General features: G+C 45.3%; 3 protein-coding genes across 6 annotated transcripts in view; 2 read left to right on the forward strand and 1 right to left on the reverse strand.

The window, feature by feature from the left end:
• LOC110505936 (probable carboxypeptidase X1) overlaps positions 1 to 6,656 on the reverse strand; it is a 46,928-nt gene extending 40,272 nt beyond the window's left edge. The window contains exon 1 of the mRNA XM_036963108.1: positions 6,301 to 6,656. Coding sequence (XP_036819003.1) covers positions 6,301 to 6,604 — 304 coding nt within the window. The 5' untranslated portion in view covers positions 6,605 to 6,656. The remainder of the gene's footprint in view (positions 1 to 6,300) is intronic.
• LOC110505940 (probable N-acetyltransferase camello) overlaps positions 1 to 18,763 on the forward strand; it is a 669,337-nt gene that overhangs the window by 541,555 nt on the left and 109,019 nt on the right. The gene's annotated exons all lie outside the window — the stretch shown is intronic.
• Positions 6,917 to 18,763, forward strand: part of zmp:0000000662 (RING finger protein 145) — a 47,665-nt gene continuing 35,818 nt past the window's right edge. For 3 of the 4 annotated variants that reach the window (XM_036963100.1, XM_036963101.1, XM_036963102.1), the window contains exons 1-5: positions 6,917 to 7,106; positions 7,570 to 7,872; positions 16,434 to 16,542; positions 17,076 to 17,167; positions 17,455 to 17,696. In XM_036963100.1, the coding sequence (XP_036818995.1) occupies positions 7,584 to 7,872; positions 16,434 to 16,542; positions 17,076 to 17,167; positions 17,455 to 17,696 (732 nt within the window). In that variant the 5' untranslated portion in view covers positions 6,917 to 7,106; positions 7,570 to 7,583. Of the gene's footprint in view, positions 7,107 to 7,569; positions 7,873 to 8,572; positions 8,693 to 16,433; positions 16,543 to 17,075; positions 17,168 to 17,454; positions 17,697 to 18,763 lie in introns of all 4 variants that reach the window. The other variant, XM_036963103.1, reaches the window with a different exon arrangement.

Consider the following 18,763-nt stretch of genomic DNA (forward strand, 5'->3'; position numbering starts at 1 on the left):
TATAGTCAGGGCAGAGCTGGGATGTAATATGAGACTCAGACAGGGTTATAGTTAGGGCAGAGCTGGGATGTAATATGAGACTCAGTTAGACAGGGTTATAGTCAGGGCAGAGCTGGGATGTAATATGAGACTCAGACAGGGTTATAGTCAGGGCAGAGCTGGGATGTAATATGAGACTCAGACAGGGTTATAGTCAGGGCAGAGCTGGGATGTAATATGGGACTCAGACAGGGTTAGTCAGGAGTGCATCTCAAATGGCACCCTATTCCCTATATAGTGCACTACTTTTGACCAGAGCCCAGGAGGTATATAGTGCACTACTTTTGACCAGAGCCTATAGGAAAGAAGTGCACTAGAAAGGGAACAAGGTGCCATGTGAGACACAGAAAAGGGAGTCAACTGAGACTTAGTGTGTATCACGTCGCCGGAGAAGATGGCTGACGTTTTACGTGCTCCTAACCAAGCGCGGTTGTTTTTTCTTCGTTTTTTCACGTTGTTTGTAACTTCTTTTTTTTTCTCTTCTCTTTTGTAACTTCTTTTGTACATAATGTTACTGCTACCGTCTCCTATCACCAAAATAACTTCTGGACATCAGAACAGAGATTACTCACCACGAACTGGCGCAAGCTTTTCATTTAAAAAAATGTACGAGTGTGACGAGGTCGACGTGAAGGACATACTGCTTTCCCGGGAACAGGCCCAAATCCCGGTCATTTGCGTGAAGAGAGGACGGGGGGGTCGGGCTGACTTCGGAGAATTCGTAGGCGATCGAAAAAACGCCCACTTCCTTCCGTTCTACTAGCTCACATAAAATAATTGGAAAATAAAATCGAAGACCTACGCGGAAGATTAAACTGCCAACGGGACATTCAAAACTGCAATATCTTATGCTTCACAGAGTCGTGGCTGAACGACGACATCATCAACATACGGCAGGCTGGTTATACGATGTACCGGCAGGATAGAACAGCGGCGTCTGGTTAGACAAGGGGGAGGCGGACAATGTATATTTGTAAACAACAGCTGGTGCACTTCTAAAGAAGTCTCAGGGTTTTGTTCACCTGAGGTAGAGCATCTCATGATAAGTTGTAGACCACACTACCTACCGAGAGAGTTTTCATCTGTATTCTTTGTAGCTGTTTTACCTACCACCACAGTCAGAGGCACTAAGACCGCATTGAATGAGCTGTATTCCGCCATAAGCAAACAAGAAAACGCTCACCCAGAGGCGGTGCGCGCTTGTGGCCGGGGACTTTAATGCAGGGGAAACTTAAATCAGTTCTACATAATATCTATCAACATGTTAAATGTGCAACCAGAGGGAAAAAAACTCTAGACCACCTTTACTCCACACACAGAGACGTGTACAAAGCTCTCCCTTGCCCTCCATTTGGAAATCTGACCACAATTCTATCCTCCTGATTCCTGCTTACAAGCAAAATTTTAAGCAGGAAGCACCAGTGACTTGATCAATAAGAAAGTGATCAGATGAAGCAGATGTAAAGCTACAGGACTGTTTTGCTATTACAGACTGGAATATGTTCCGGGATTCCTCCGATGGCATTGAGGAGTACAACACATCAGTCACTGGCTTTATCAATAAGTGCATCGAGGATGTTGTCCCCACAGTGACCGTACATACATACCACAACCAGAAGCCATGGATTACAGGCAACATCCGTACTAAGCTAAAGGCTAGAGCTGCCTCTTTCAAGGAGCGGGACTTTAACCCGGAAGCTTAGAAGAAATCCAACTGTACCCTCCGAGGCAAATAGGCAAATAACACTGAAACATGCATGAGAGCACCAGCTGTTACGGACAACTGTGTGATCACGCTCTCCGCAGCCGATGTGAGTAAGACCTTTAAACAGGTCAACATTCACAAGGCCGCAGGGCCAGACGGATTACCATGACGTGTACTGCGAGCATGCGCTGACCAACTGGTAAGTGTCTTCACTGACATTTTCAACCTCTCCCAACATGTTTTAAGCAGACCAGCATAGTCCCTGTGCTCAAGAACACTAAGGTAACCTGCCTAAACGACCCGTAGCACTCATGTCGGTAGCCATGAAGTGCTTCAAAAGGCTGGTCATGGCTCACATCAACACCATCATCCCAGAAACCCTAGACCCACCCAATTTGCATAACGCACCAACAGATCCACAGATGACGTAATCTCTATTGCACTCCACACTGCCCTTTCCCACCTGGACAAAAGGAACAGCTATGTGAGAATGCTATTCATTGACTACAGCTCAGCGTTCAATACCATAGTGCCCTCAAAGCTCATCAATAAGCTAAGGACCCTGGGACTAAACACCTCCTTCTGCAACTGAATCCTGGACTTCCTGACGGGCCGCCCCCATGTGGTAAGGGTAGATCCGCCATGCTATACCTATAGGGGAGGGTCTGGGTGGGTGTCTGTCTGCGGTGGCGGCTCTGGCACGGGACGTGGACCCCACTCCATTATAGTCTTTACCTGCTTCTTAACCCGCCTCCGTGGCGCCTTTCGAGCGGCGACCCTCGCCGCCGACCTCGGACTGGGGACCCTAGCAACGGGTCCCCGGGCAACTCCGGCAGCACCGGACCGGCGGGAGACTCTGGCAGCTCCGATGTGAAGGGCGACTCCGACAGCGTCGGAGTGACGGGCGATTCTGGCAGCTCCTGGCTGACGGACGGCTCTGGCAGCTCCTGACTGACGGGCGGCTCTGGCAGCTCAGGACAGACGGGAGACTCTGGCAGCTCAGGACAGACGGGAGACTCTGGCAGCGCTGGACAGGAGGGGGCACCTGGAGGAAGGAGCCGGAGAGACAGCCTGGTGCGTTGGGCTGCCACCGGAGGCCTGGTGCGTGGAGGAGGCACCGAATAGACCGGACCGTGGAGGCGCACTGTAGGTCTCGAGCACCGAGCCTGCACAACCCTACCTGGCTGGATACTCCCCGTCGCCAGGCCAGTGCGGAGAGGTGGAACAGACCACACTGGGCTGTGCTGCCGAACCGGGGACACCGTGCGTAGGGCTGGTGCCATGTACCCCGGCCCAGACCAGATGCGCTGAGCCGGCTTCATGGCACCTGGCTCGATGCCCACTCTAGCCCGGCCGATACGAGGCGCTGCTAAGTATCGCACCGGTCCACCTCTCTCCACAGTAAGCACGGGGAGTTGGCTCAGTTCTCCTACCTGACTTAGCCACACTCCCCGTGTGCCTCCCCCAAGAAATTTTGGGGGCTGCCTTTCGTCCCAGCCGCGCTGCCATGCTGCCTCCTCATACCACTGCCGCTCAACTTTCGCGATATTCCCCAGCCTGTGCCCAGGGTCCTTCTCCGTCCAGAATCTCCTCCCATGTCCATGAGTCCATAGATTTCTGCTGCTGCCCGATACCACGCTGCTTGGTCGTGGGTGATTCTGTAACGGATTTCCTCCTCTTTGTCTGAGGAGGAGTAGCAAAGATCGGACCAATATGCAGCGTGGTAAGTGTCCATGATACTTTAATAATAACTGAACAAGACTCAATAAAAAAATAACAAAGTGAATGGAAAGGAAAACCGAAACAGTCCTGAATGGTGACACAAACAAGGCTACCTAAGTATGATTCTCAATCAGAGACAACTAACGACACCTGCCTCTGATTGAGAACCATACCAGGGCAACCACAAAACACAACATAGAAAAACGAACATAGATAACCCTCCCAACTCACGCCCTGACCATACTAAAACAAAGACATAACAAAAGAACTAAGGTCAGAACGTGACAACCTGCTATGAGACTCTAAATTGAACTCAGGTGCATCCTGTTTCCATTGATCATCCTTGAGAAGTTTCTACAAGTTTCTTGATTGCAGTCCACTTGTAGTAAATTATATTGATTGGACATGATTTGGAAAAGCACACACCTGTCTATATAAGGTCCTACAGTTGACAGTACATGTCAGCGAAAAAAACAAGCTATGAGGTGGAAGGAATTGTCCGTAGAGCTCCGAGACAAGATTTTGTCTAGGCACAGATCTGGGGAAGGGTACCAAAAAATGTCTGCAGCATTGAAGGTCCCCAAGAACACAGTGGCCTCCATCATTCTAAAATGGAAGAAGTTTGGAACCACGAAGACTCTTCCCAGAGCTGGCCGCCCAGCCAAACTGTGCAATCAGGGGAGAAGGGGATAAGGAGAGGTGACCAAGAACCCAATGGTCACTTTGACAGAGCTCTGGAGTTCCTCTGTGGAGATGGCAGGACCTTACAGAAGAACAACCATCTCTGCAGTAACCCACCAATCAGGCCTTCATGGTAGAGTGGCCAGACGGAAGCCACTCCTCAGTAAAAGGCACGTGACAGCCCGCTGGGAGTTTACCAAAAGACACCTAAAGGACTCTCAGAAAAATTAGAAACAAGATTCTCTGGTCTGATGAAACCAAGATTGAACTATCTGGCCTGAATGCTAAGCGTCTGGAGGAAACCTGGCACCATCCCTACGGTGAAGCATGGTGGTGGCAGCATCATGCTGTGGGGATTTTTCATCGGTAGGAACTGGGAGACTAAACACGATCGATGGGAAAGACGAACGGAGCAAAGTACAGAGAGATCCTTGATGAAAACCTGCTCCAGAACGCTCAGGACCTCAGACAATGCAGAAGTGGCTTAGGAACAAGTCTCTGAATGTCCTTGAGTGGCCAAGCCAGAGCCCGGACTGGAACCCGATCAAATGTCTCTTGAGAGACCTGAAAATAGCTGTGCAGTGACACTCTTCATCCAACCTGACAGAGCTTGAGAGGATCTGCAGAGAGAAATGGGAGAAACTCCCCAAATACAGGTGTGCCAAGCTTGTAGCGTCATATCCAAGAAGACTCGAGTCTGTAATCACTGCCAAAGGTGCAAAGTACTGAGTAAAGGGTTTGAATACTTATGTAAATGTGATTTAAATAATGAGGAGATGGCACCTGGGTACCCACTTCTATAAACCAATGAGAAGATGGGAGAGGCAGGACTTGCAGCGCGATCTGCGTCAGAAATAGAAAGGACTTGTATTTTAGCCCTTGGCAACGCAGAGGCTCGTTGACGTGCGCGAGTAGTGTGGGTGCAATAATTGAATAACATGGAGTTCTAGATGTATTCTGCAGTGCACGTGATGCGAGCGATGTAGTCAGCCTGTAAGGAGGAAAAAGGGGCTGTATTCAAGCGATTATTATGTTTTTTTGTTTGTAATTATATGATTATTATTATGTTATTACATTATTAAAGTAACTGCACTGTGAAAATCTCACGTTTAAAAGTTCATATTCTGTTAACTCATATCCAAATAATGTTGTTGACTCGTCCTTAGTCGTATTTGTGGCCAAAGCATAAATTGGAGAAGAAGAAAAAAAACCACTTCAAAAACCCCACCTCAAACTTGTATCTCAAACAGACGTTTGAAAAATGCTTGCTATTTCCTCATATGGAAATACTCCTCGGGAGGATAAACAGACCAATCAGCGGTCTTGAGGAGGATGCGCGAGACAATCAGCAATCTATTAACGTTATTATTTTTAATGACTGGTTTCCGCACACACCATTCAAACATAGAAAACAACCTAATTTTTAACAAACTTAATTAAACATTTTTTTGGAAGGAAAACTATTTCACTGATATTGTAAGTGATTATAGGTCCTATTTCATTGAAATCTGGAAACACTGGGCAGTTACTTTAAATAATTATATTACACAAGTATTATAATTATATTATCAAATTAATTCTTATTAAGTTATAAGGACTTAGCTAGAAATTCATGCTTTACATCAATAACAGCTTAATAAGCCTAAGTGATACTGGCAAGTCTTTATTTTCTTCAAAGTTTATATCAAGAACAAGAATGTGTAATATAAATATATATATATATATATATATATATATATATATATACACACAGAAGGAAAGGAAGTAGTGTATCTGGCAGAATGATAGTATTAGACCGACTGTTACATGACTGCCGCTGTAGCCTTGTCTGCCCCTTTTATTAAACGCATTAATTACAGGCTACTAGGTTACTCCTGCACATACATAACCAATTACTGAGACAGTCATCCTGCTGAAAACCTTATGCTACATAATGCTAATAGCCTACCGTGCAACTGTGAAACGCACACACACACAAAAAAAACGTATGAACTAAATAAACCATTATTAAAGTAGAGAACATCTATCCGTGCACAAACAAAAAAAAAGTTGAGGAAATCCCTCCATGGCATGCACAATGTCATACAGTTAAATGCTGACGTATGTAAATTTCAGAATACATTTCTTTGCAAAGGACTAGGTTATACATTTACCAGGTTCTTTCTTTGCGTCTGCTGTGCCATTCTTGGTTTCATGTTTTCCATCCTCGTCTTGATCGATGCGCTTGTCATCTGCATTTTTTTTTCGCATATTTTTCTTTCCCAAAACTGGTTTATTGGCTGTGGTGGTGGTGGTGGTGGATAATAATGAGAACACGGGCGTCTTAAAAGTTATCGTTCTGTTAACAGTAGAGTTCAATGTCATGTTAACGGATGTGATAGTTGCATTAAATTCGCTGACATCGTCAGTTTTCACGACAAAAACTATTGCAGACAAAATGCACAATATCTTGCCCATTCTCTTTCTGTGCTTGAAACATAGAGCTGTCCACTTAAACCCACAAGCGCTCCGTATTTATAAAACCGTAATATATCAATAAGCTGCACACATTACCGTAAAACCTACAGTACGGCTATATATAAAGTTTTTTTAAAAGAGAGCACACGCGAGAAATAGAGCATTGTTGCATTTTATTGTATTCCGATTTCGGAGACTGTCTTATTTGATTATAGCTTTATTTCAATGATTGACTTTTAATTTTGAAAGAGACACATCTAATTTGGTAAAAAATGTAAAAACCATTTGCCATAATCTCAAGGCAGCAAACTACTGCGTCATCGGCATATGACGTTTATCCCGGAAATGGCCACGCAAGCGACTGGACTGTTTGGAGAACCATAACAACTCTAGTTAGATAATTGTCAATTTTCATTTACAACATGCTGTCAGAAGAAGGATATTAGCTTCATTTACAGTATCATATGCGTTTCGTTGGATATCGTTCGTGGTTTTACAACCGGTACGACTTATTTTGAAATGTTGCCACTATGACAGAAGCGTGATATCAGAATCAAAAGTAGCTAGCTACAATGCTAACGTCTTAGCATGTTGTAATAACATCTGGTTCTAGCTAGCTACAATTAAATGCTGTGGTTTAGCTGTTGTCCGCCGACATAAATAGACCGAGATGTAGTTTGCTGACAAACTTGTCATTACTAAGGAACGTATAACGTAAGGCAGTTAACTATCAAGGGGTCACTTCGGGTTGTGCACCTTCAATGTAAATAGTCCCTTTATGTAATGTGGATACTTGTGGCAGAAAACAAGGCCAACTAAGCCAACTAATAGATTTCACCAGTAGGACGACGGTCATTGGTAGACATATTGATAGTTTTTTGTTGTTGTCAACTTTGATGTTGATCATGTCAGTAAATGTCAATGGTATTGCCTGACGTGTGTGTGTGTGTGTGTGTGTGTGGCAGGTGAATAACCGACCATGAAGAGGGACCAGTCAGATGGACAGACAGACCTTCCTCTCTTCTCTAACCATGTGACAAAAGTATTCTGCTCACCAAACATTTTTCTACCACGCCAAAAGGGGACGAATTATCTCAAGATGCCTCGGTTGGAAGACGTCGCCAACATTGTTCTGAGAGTGCCAAGCATCCTGGTACTGGACTTGCTCTATAAATGTGACATTGATAGCTTCACAGAGCACCTCAGGGCGAAGAACGAAGACATGCTCTTCAAATACAAATATGTTATCTGGAACCTCTATTACCTAGGTAACATTCATACACGTCAGCTACGTCCCAAATGGCACCATAGGTCCCTGGTCAACAGTAGTGCACTATATATAGGGAATATGGCCCTGGTCAACAGTAGTGCACTATATATAGGGAATATGGCCCTGGTCAACGGTAGTGCACTATATATAGGGAATAGGGCCCTGGTCAACAGTAGTGCACTATATATAGAGAATATGGCCCTGGTCAACAGTAGTGCACTATATAGGGAATATGGCCCTGGTCAACAGTAGTGCACTATATATAGGGAATATGGCCCTGGTCAACGGTAGTGCACTAATACGGCCCTGGTCAACAGTAGTGCACTATATAGGGAATAGGGTCCTGGTCAACAGTAGTGTTCTATATAGGGAATAGGGCCCTGGTCAACAGTAGTGTTCTATATAGGGAATAGGGCCCTGGTCAACAGTAGTGTTCTATATAGGGAATAGGGCCCTGGTCAACAGTAGTGTTCTATATAGGGAATAGGGCCCTGGTCAACAGTAGTGTTCTATATAGGGAATAGGGCCCTGGTCAACAGTAGTGTTCTATATATGGAATAGGGCCCTGGTCAACAGTAGTGCACTATATAGGGAATAGGGTGCCATTTGGGACAGAACCATCACCATGTCATCACATATTTCTCCAATGTGAATTTAACCATTTGTGTTGTCTTTCCTGAAACACCATTTCACCGTAGAGGAAAACCAGGGCTGTATTCACTAGGAACCAAACAGAAGCAAGTGGAACAAAACAGGGAGGGACTTACCTGAATTTGCCCAATAGAAACTCAAGTTTTGTTGAGAAACATTTTCTGTTGGTAGCTACGTTGCAAACATTTTTGTGTTGCGTGTGTCTTGGGTCTGTTTGAATCTGTTGGAACGTTCCAACATGAATCTGTTCCAAAAAAAACCCCGTTGTAAATAGCAAGGTAGCCAACGAACAACACGGTTGAAAACCCTGTGGAAAAGTTGTATAGCGGCCGAATAAGATACCGGGGTAGAGAGTGGGCCATTTCATTAAGTTTTCCCACTCATCACCGTTTATTCCCGAAAAATGTCTTCTCACTCTGATAGCCTATGGACAAACGTTAAGAATAAGCTACGTGGTGAGTTGACGCCTATTCGGCAGCTAGTTAGCTACGTGGTGAGTTGACGCCTATTCGGCAGCTAGTTAGCTAGGTGGTGAGTTGTTAGTGTTCAAATACTGGAGAGTTGAGACCAAATCACGGACGCTGGACAGAGTGGATTTCAGTTGTAACGAAAGACAGTTTTAATGAGTCAGAGATATCTTGTCCCGCAGTTTTACGTGCACGGACCTAGTTCACATAACTCGGCAAGGAGCCAGGTGAAAAAGAGGCCTATACAATGGTTACATACATTTTTATACATAGAATAAAGTAGGTGGAGTCTTGTCGTTTCGGTCTTCTTGACTGGTCGGAGGGTTGGAGGCGGGCCTTGCTCTAGCCAGAGCGGGCCCCATTGGTGCACAGCAAAAGTTCTTTGCTCTTGGGACCGGCCAGTTAGAGGGAGATGAGATGTGTGTTTATATAAGGAAGAGGGGGTCAGTCTTCTGGCTGGGTGTATGTGTTCTTACGACGGAATGTCTTTGTTTATATGAGCTATGTGTATGAATATTTATATAACAAATCCCCTCTTCACGTCTATTAGACGTGAAAACTATAGCAGAAAGGTGGCGGTTGCAATCGTGGGTATACATAAGGTGGTGCTCCTAACCTTGTCTGATTTGCATGGTGGGTCTGTAGGTGTAGTGCTACGTTTGGGACGGGAGTGATTGGAGGGAGTGATATCAGGAAAGGAGTTAGGGACATGTGTAGGGGTTGGTGTATGTGATGTGGCAGGGTGAAATAGTTGTTCAATTAACCATGTGAAAGTCCTAGGGTTACTCCAAATATCAGTATGAATATCACAAATAAGGGACCAGATATCCCCAGCCTCACCCAGAGAGGGAGAAATTTCCCTCTAACTGGGCGAGGTTCCCTTCTCAGGGGAGGCGGAGTTTGATGCCGCATCACCTGAGGAAGGAGTGTCTTCATTTGGAATCGAATTTAGGCCGCTCAAATCAGCTCTGACTTCAGTCAGTGTTCTAGAAGGAATTGGGGCTGGGGTGCAATGTGTAAGGCGGTGTCAAGGTGTGCCTGATTTACCTTTGACCTGGACTGAGTGTGAAGTAACCTCCTTCACTTCGTACGGTCCAGTCCACCTGGGTTCCAGCCACTTTCTCTTGTGGACTGTAACCCTCACCCCGTCACCAACCTTTACCTTCAGTAGTGTCGTGTCCCCCGGCAGCTCCCCCTCCTGGACCTTGTGAACCTGGGTAGAGAGTGCTGCAGAGAGAACCGTCAGTTTTTTCACATAATTAGACATTACAATTTGTTGTACATCAAGGGCGGGCATATGACCTCCCTCCCTTGGTGGACCATGCATGACTCTACCAGTCATTATCCCAAAGCTATCTTAGCTTTTGGTTTGACGTTCCACCAGATTTTGGGATTGGGGCCTGTACACAGATCCAAATCTGTGGGTTATGCCAAATCTTTCTTCCACCTGTCTCAGGTGTTTGTTAAATGTGAGCCATTTGTCAAATTTGATTTGTCTTGGGATGCCATACCTGGGTATTAGTTTGGTTTGTAGCCACTTAAAGACTGACCTAGCATCCTCCCCTTTTGTTATTATTGCCTCTACCCATTTGGAGAACCTATCTACTATGACTAGGAGATAGAGTTTGCCTTTAGATAAATTTTCGGGGCCCATGTCGGTGTAGTCTATACTAATATCCTGAAAACATGCATTAGGTGTTACGTATGAGCCCATTGGTGTTTGATATGGTTTCTTTGGGTTGTGTCTGTCACAACCATTGCATTCGTCACAAAATAAATCATCGTCATAAAATAAGTCAGTCATATTTTTTATGTGAGGGTGCCACCAGATGTGCGAGGCCTTTTTGGAGGGTCTTTAGTTTGCCTTCGTGTGTGGGGCCATGTGTTTCTCATAAAAGTTCTGGGTCCATCAGTGTGGCCTGCTTCATGGGCATGGGCTGAGTCTGTATAGATATTCAGTCTTTCCTTTTCCTCTGATGAGGACCTGCGTCAATCCGATGATTTCAGCTAATTTGGCCGATGCTGGTTGAGGGATGATGGCTGATTGAAGGGTGACATCACGAGGTGAGCTGTTTTTTTTCAATAGCTTTTGCTACTGCAGCAACGTATCTGGAGCATGTTGACTGTCCTACCTCAATGTGGTCAAGTTTGAAGAGTAGTACATCAAGACCCTTCTCTCCCCCTCTTGTTTCTGGAATAGGACGGATGAGGTGAATCCTTCCCTTCCAGAAACATCCAAATGGAACTTGTTCTTGTAGTCAGGTGCAGTCAGAGCTGCTGCCGCTGATAGATCCGTTTTCAGGAGTGCTATGGCTGTTGATGCTTCAGCCGTCCAGGCCAGGGGTGCATGGAGGTTCCTTGATCGTAGGATGACCGGTGCTGCCACCCCCTCTGGGCCACACCCAATGGTACAACACCTGATAGGTGGGGTCAGGTGCATCATGTCTTCGTCCCAGTCTGCAGTGAAGAGGCAGTCATCAGTTTCTGTTGCATTGAGTGTGCAATGGATCTCAGCTTGGGGAGTCTTATATGGGTGCAGAGTGTAGATTTGAGCTTTCAGTTGGTTGAACTTAAACTGGATGTGAGGGGTGGCAGGCCCTGTGGGTAGGCATTTTAGCCAGTACACTTCTTGGGCTTCAGACAGTGTGGTCATCGGCAGGAGTGGCATCCTCATCATTCTTACTGGGTGATCAGGTGTTGAAGTGGGAGGGTTGGTTGTAATCTTGCTGCTCCTGCTGCATGTGGCTAGATTCTGGGTGGTTGTATGCTGGCTGTTGCTGATGCATGGGTGTGGGTCCTGGTAGCTGATGTTGCAGAGGTGGGTTTCCCCCACTTCCTCTTGCTCTCCATTGCTGTTGCTGCGGGGAGAGTGGTTTCATGCAATCTCTGGCAAAATGACCGGTAATTCCGCAGTTAAAACACTGGTAGTTTCCCCCTCTGTGTTGTCCAGTGTAGGGACCCCGTCGAGCCCATACTGGGTGTTGTTGTTGCAGGATATACTGCTGTGGGGGAGGGTATTGGGGTGGTGGGGCTGCCTGCTGTTGGATCATCTGAGAGACAGTCTGTGCCACGATTTGGGAGATGTCTGTTTTGGTTCCCGGCTCCTTCGTTTCTTCCGCCACCATCTGTTTCTTAGGTTTTTCTCCTTGTTGTGCTTCCTTCAATTGGAGTTTCAGGAGTTGTACCTGGAGGGACTGCACCTGGCTCTCAGCACCCCCTCTTTCCTTGTTGTGCTGGGTCACATGGTGGTGCACATGAGTGTTGAATTGGGTCAGAGGAAGTGCAAACAACCCTACCGTTCCTCTGAGTTTGGTTTTAACATCTCCGGGACACCCGTTGACCACCATTTCCTTCCACATGCTGAGTGTGGTATCAGTGTGATCGAATGGTTCTTCGTGGACCGATCTCCATGTGGTCTTAGCCCTGTCCAGGTATGCTGCAGGTTGCTCACCTGGGTTGATTGTAAAGGAGGATAAGGTGGCATGGTTTCTTTCTGTAGGGTATGCTCTCCGTAGAACTTCCCATAATCTGGTACGGAAGTGGTCTATGGGCAGTGTTGGGGCCCGCCATCCAAGGTCAGCTGCTGTCATGAGGGCCTCCATGGTTCCGTGGTCGGTGGCTCTTGCTAGAAGTGCTTTCATGTCTCCTAGGCAGAGTTGCAGGCCTGACGTAAGTGTCTGCAGTTGAAGTAGCCACGCTGAAGCTCCTCCATGTAGGCTAGGCATCTGTCCCATCAGTGTTGTTAAATCAGTCATTTTCCAGGGCTGGTACTCCACAGTGTGTGCATCACCTGGTGTCGGTCGCAGGGGGTACTGTCCTGCCATCTCCTGCTCTCGCTCTCTTCTATCAGCAATTCTGGAGGACCGACGGAGTGTTTCGGACCCCATTGATTCGGTAACTTTGGTTACTGTTCCTCTCATTATGCTTTCCACACGGTAGGCTCCCTCTCTGTTGTTATCTTGGTTAGCTATTAGCTCCCTGAGTTCCTTAGCTCGAGCTATTGATTATTTCAGCAGCTCCTGCATCTTAGTCACGTTTGGAGCTCCCATCGGAGCTGGGGTGAGCACCATGTCAATTTCTTCTTCGTTTTCGATATCCATGTTCTGATGACAGTCCTCCCTATCCGTCTGATAGAAGTGGTTTGAATCTAATCTTGTTTGTAAGTGTCCTCTGGTTTCAGAGGTGAGAGAGTTCACAGAGGAGCATTGCGGCCTCCGTTCCTGGGGGAGGTCTCCTGCTCCTGGAATCCCAGTTTCGAACTGTTCACATACCATATGGCCAGCCGTTATCCCCAGGGTAATTTCCCCCTTTAACTCCCCTATTCTCAGAACTGGAGCCTGTATTGTGGGAGGTGCCCTGGGCAGGAATGGGTTGTGTGACGGGCTCCGGTGATTTTGTCCCTTTGAGTATGGCGGGGGCTGAACTGCCTCCATTGTCAATTGTGGATATAGTGAGGGAGAAACGGCCACAGGGGGAGCCGTGGGCAAGTTCTCAGGCGGAGCTTTAACATCCCCCGACGCCACAATAGCCACGCCCATCATGTCTGGTGTGTTTTTGGGCAGCACCCTCCTACTCTCCTGTATGGCCCATGTACCTATCTTGAGCTCCCCCTCTGCTCTCTCTCTCTCTCTTGTACCTACTTTTTTGAACCTGTGTATGTTGTTTCTCTCCGCCTCACTCGCTTTTGCATGCTCTACTGCGTCCTCTAATTCTGTCTGCATATCTTGGAGTTTCCCCCCTGTAGGTGGTCCTCCGCTAAAATAACCTGCTTGTGTCCATCTTATCCGTAATCCTTTCCACACTTTCTCCACTTTCCCATACTGTTTTTTACCTCCCGCTCTATCAATCATACTCTGATCTAAATAATCATTGAATTTTAGTTTGGGCGTGGTAGCTGCAGACATTTTATCTAGTTCGTCTGATAATGTGTATAATGCGTTATTTAGGTATATTCAATCCTTACTATGTGGTGTTTATTTCTATCGTTGTATGCTTAGCCTGTCCCTGGTCGAGACAAAGGGGGTTATCAATATGTGACGCCCGCCACGTGTGTATTTCACCGGTATTTTATTTGAATTTGTTCAGCGATTCGTTTAGGTATTTTCTATAAATGATTCTGCGATTTCCTTTTGGAACAATATATCAGTGAATATATGCGGTTCTATAACAATTTTCAGAGTAATTCTAGCTCTTTAGGAAATATCGATAGAATTTCTAGACAACTAAGAGTTGTTCAGTGAATTATTTAAATACTTTCTGTAAACAATTCAGTAAATTCCTTTATGAACTTATATCAGTAAATTCGAGCGATTCTATAGCAATTGTCAGAATAATTCTATATATTTAGGAAATATGGATAGAATAGAAAAACCCCAAAATCAGTGTGTAGCTTTTAGCGTCTGTAAAACAAAGTCTGTATTAAGCTCGGCGGCTTATTTAAATACTTTCTAGAAACAATTCAGTAAGTTCCTTTATGAACTTATATCAGTAAATTCCAGCGATTCTATAGCAATTGTCAGAATAATTTAAAACTTTAGGCAATATCAACAGGAATGAAAAAAAAACGAAAATCAGTATTTCGGCCCGGCTGCTGTCAATCAAAATTGCACGGCCATTCGATACTAAGGTGGCTTTGTCTACCAGCACGTGTGCATAATAGCCCAGTTACGTATCCCAACCTACTCCGCGACAAACGTTTCTTTCAATTTAATTTCCCCCATCTCCAAATCATGGAATGTCAACTCTGGTTCATCTTATGTTTATTGTTTGATGTGCAATAGCCACATCATTCCCGATCTCTGTCTAGTGGAAGGCCAAACTTACATATCCTGTATCTACTCGACTACACCTCTTACAAAACCTATTAAATAATACACAGCTTTTTTAATAGGGCATTTTTCATGCAGATTCATTCAATCCAACCACACCTCCACAAGACCTATTCGATGTTATATGTATCAACAGGAGATTTTACTTGCAGATCCGGTTCATCTATCATTCAACTATAACCACACCTCCACAAGACCTTATTCGATAGTACAGAACGTATCAAAATAGGAAATTTTTACTTGCAGATTCGGTTCATCTATCATTAAACTATAACCACACCTCCACAAGACCTTACTTGCAGATTCGGTTCATCTATAACCACACCTCCACAAGACCTTACTTGCAGATTCGGTTCATCTATAACCACACCTCCACAAGACCTTACTTGCAGATTCGGTTCATCTATAATTCATTCATTCGTATGAAATTCTCATTGAATTTCCAACATCCATAATTGTGTCCATTACGTGTTAAAACACAGCCACTATTTAACGTCACCTCTATACACAACCCAATACATATATAATTAGGACAGTTTTCTATGCAGATTTCAGAACAAATAGGGTCCCTGGAGGAATTTAACACATTGGTCAATCACAATTCACACATTCCTATTAAAATAACTGAGTATAGGCCCATTAATAAGAATATGTATATATATATTTTTTTTTTACAAAACAAGATATCTTTAATCAATGTCTTAGGTTCTTATGTAAAAAATTTGGGCACCGATTCATACTCACGCCCAGTACTTTCTGATCAAAATTTGGTTTAGGCTATAATACAATATGCAGATTTCGATATAACGGGCTCTGCTCACCTTTATATAGAGCGCTCCGATCAGATTTCCTGAGGCAAGATGAATGGCTGGGGAAGTCACTCTTCCGTCTGATTTTTTAGCCGTGATCAGTCTCGTCCTCTCACACTAACTTATAATAGATCGAATTCAAGAACAACCAAACTCTGCTACCAATTCTGTTAGTGTTCAAATACTGGAGAGTTGAGACCAAATCACGGACGCTGGACAGAGTGGATTTCAGTTGTAACGAAAGACAGTTTTAATGAGTCAGAGATATCTTGTCCCGCAGTTTTACGTGCACGGACCTAGTTCACATAACTCGGCAAGGAGCCAGGTGAAAAAGAGGCCTATACAATGGTTACATACATTTTTATACATAGAATAAAGTAGGTGGAGTCTTGTCGTTTCGGTTTTCTTGACTGGTCGGAGGGTTGGAGGCGGGCCTTGCTCTAGCCAGAGCGGGCCCCATTGGTGCACAGCAAAAGTTCTTTGCTCTTGGGACCGGCCAGTTAGAGGGAGATGAGATGTGTGTTTATATAAGGAAGATGGGGTCAGTCTTCTGGCTGGGTGTATGTGTTCTTACGACGGAATGTCTTTGTTTATATGAGCTATGTGTATGAATATTTATATAACAGAGTTGATGCCTATTCGGCAGCTAGTTAGCTAGGTGAATTGATCATGCTATTTTGTATGCGTTGTTAGTCGGCAACCTTGTTATTTTACAACGTTTTTTTGGAACGTTCCACAAATTATACCCACCTTTGTGTGTGTGTGAATACCACTATCAGTGCTGTAGTCTCTGTCCTCCTCCAGGTCACGTGATCAACGTGGTGATGTTACTTTTACCATTGAGACACATCATCAAGCTCTACCTCTACATCCTCACCACTCTGCTCTTTTACGTGGGACACCAGATCTCCAAGTGAGTGTCTACACTTTCAGACATTGCCACAAAAAACATACAGATAGATTTCAGCAACACAGAATCAAATCAGCTAAGGCTGTTATTATGAGAGACTGGTTAGTCACAAAACCCCAAAATGTACTGAGTACTAAAACAGCTAACGCTCCTGTTATAACGTCACAGTTCTTATGAGAACAACTACACTTCCCAGAATGCAAATAGATTTTCTATAGCTATACGGAGTGTGACATCTTCTATGATAGTCTGTACGACTTGGGTCAATCTGTTGAGAACAACTACACTTCCCAGAATGCAAATAGATTTTCTATAGCTATACGGAGTGTGACATCTTCTATGACAGTCTGTACGTCTTGGGTCAATCTGTTGAGAACAACTACACTTCCCAGAATGCTAGTAGAGCTTAATTGGTCATAAAAGCTTATTTACTGTTTTTCCTCTTTGGTCTATCTTTATAAAACCAGATTTGAAAGAGGTTTTCCCTTTGCTGTTGTTGACATGGTGAGTGACCGTTGATGTGTTTTTTTCCACAGGGACTATGTCCATGGAGAGGTGCAGTATGGGTATGACGGAGCCCTGTACCTCGACTCTCAGGCCTTCAACCGCTTTGTCTCTTCCCTGACTAGTAAGTCACACACACTTGCACTATATCCCTTTGTTTTCCCATAGTTAACACTGGCTACTGTCCATGACAACTCTCTGTACAAACCATAATATAGCTTATTTTTAAACTCTCTTTTTGTCTCTCTCTCTCTCTGTCTCTCTCTGTCTCTCTCTCTCTCTCTCTCTTTCTCTCTCTCTCTTTTTCTCTCTCTCTCTCCCTCTCCCTCTCCCTCTCCCTCTCTCTCTCTCTCTCTCTCTCTCTCTCTCTCTCTCTCGTTGGTTTGTGTTTATGTGCCCCTGTGTGTGTAGGTCAGGTCATATTGAGTACGTTGTGTGCCTTCCTCATGAAGACCAGGAAGGTGTGGCTGTTCTCTGCCCACCTTCTGCCCCTATTGGCCCGTCTCTGTGCCATGCCCCATAACACCCTGCTATTGGTCAACTCCTTCTCCACGGCCCTGACTGGAATAGGTGTGGCCATGTTCCTCCTGTCCAATCTGTTCGTGCCGTACCGGCTGGCCAGGGCAGCCTACTCTGAACTGCTTCAACTGGAGGTGATATCCCCTCTAACCCCCTCCACTCTAACCCCCTCACCACAGTGATATCCCCTCTAACCCCCTCACCACAGTGATATCCCCTCTAACCCCCTCCCCTCTAACCCCCTCACCACAGTGATATCCCCTCTAACCCCCTCCCCTCTAACCCCCTCACCACAGTGATATCCCCTCTAACCCCCCCTCTCTGTTCACACATGACCAACCCAGTCTACCATCTACCCGTCTCTGTTTACACATGACTAACACAGTCTACCATCTACCCGTCTCTGTTCACACATGACTAACCCAGTCTACCATCTACCCGTCTCTGTTCACACATGACCAACCCAGTCTACCATCTACCCGTCTCTGTTCACACATGACTAACCCAGTCTACCATCTACCCGTCTCTGTTCACACATGACTAACCCAGTCTACCATCTACCCGTCTCTGTTCACACATGACCAACCCAGTCTACCATCTACCCGTCTCTGTTCACACATGACTAACCCAGTCTACCATCTACCCGTCTCTGTTCACACATGACTAACCCAGTCTACCATCTACCCGTCTCTGTTTACACATGACTAACCCAGTCTACCATCTACCCGTCTCTGTTCACACATGACTAACCCAGTCTACCATCTACCCGTCTCTGTTTACACATGACCAACCCAGTCTACCATCTACCCGTCTCTGTTCACACATGACTAACCCAGTCTACCATCTACCCGTCTCTGTTTACACATGACTAACCCAGTCTACCATCTACCCGTCTCTGTTCACACATGACTAACCCAGTCTACCATCTACCCGTCTCTGTTCACACATGACCAACCCAGTCTACCATCTACCCGTCTCTGTTCACACATGACTAACCCAGTCTACCATCTACCCGTCTCTGTTTAAACATGACTAACCCAGTCTACCATCTACCCGTCTCTGTTTACACATGACTAATCTAGTCTACCATCTACCCGTCTCTGTTTACACATGACTAACCCAGTCTACCATCTACCCGTCTCTGTTCACACATGACTAACCCAGTCTACCATTTACCCGTCTCTGTTTACACATGACTAAT

This window comes from Oncorhynchus mykiss, chromosome 25 (assembly GCF_013265735.2).
Source record: "Oncorhynchus mykiss isolate Arlee chromosome 25, USDA_OmykA_1.1, whole genome shotgun sequence".
NCBI classification, from domain to species: Eukaryota; Metazoa; Chordata; class Actinopteri; order Salmoniformes; family Salmonidae; genus Oncorhynchus; species Oncorhynchus mykiss.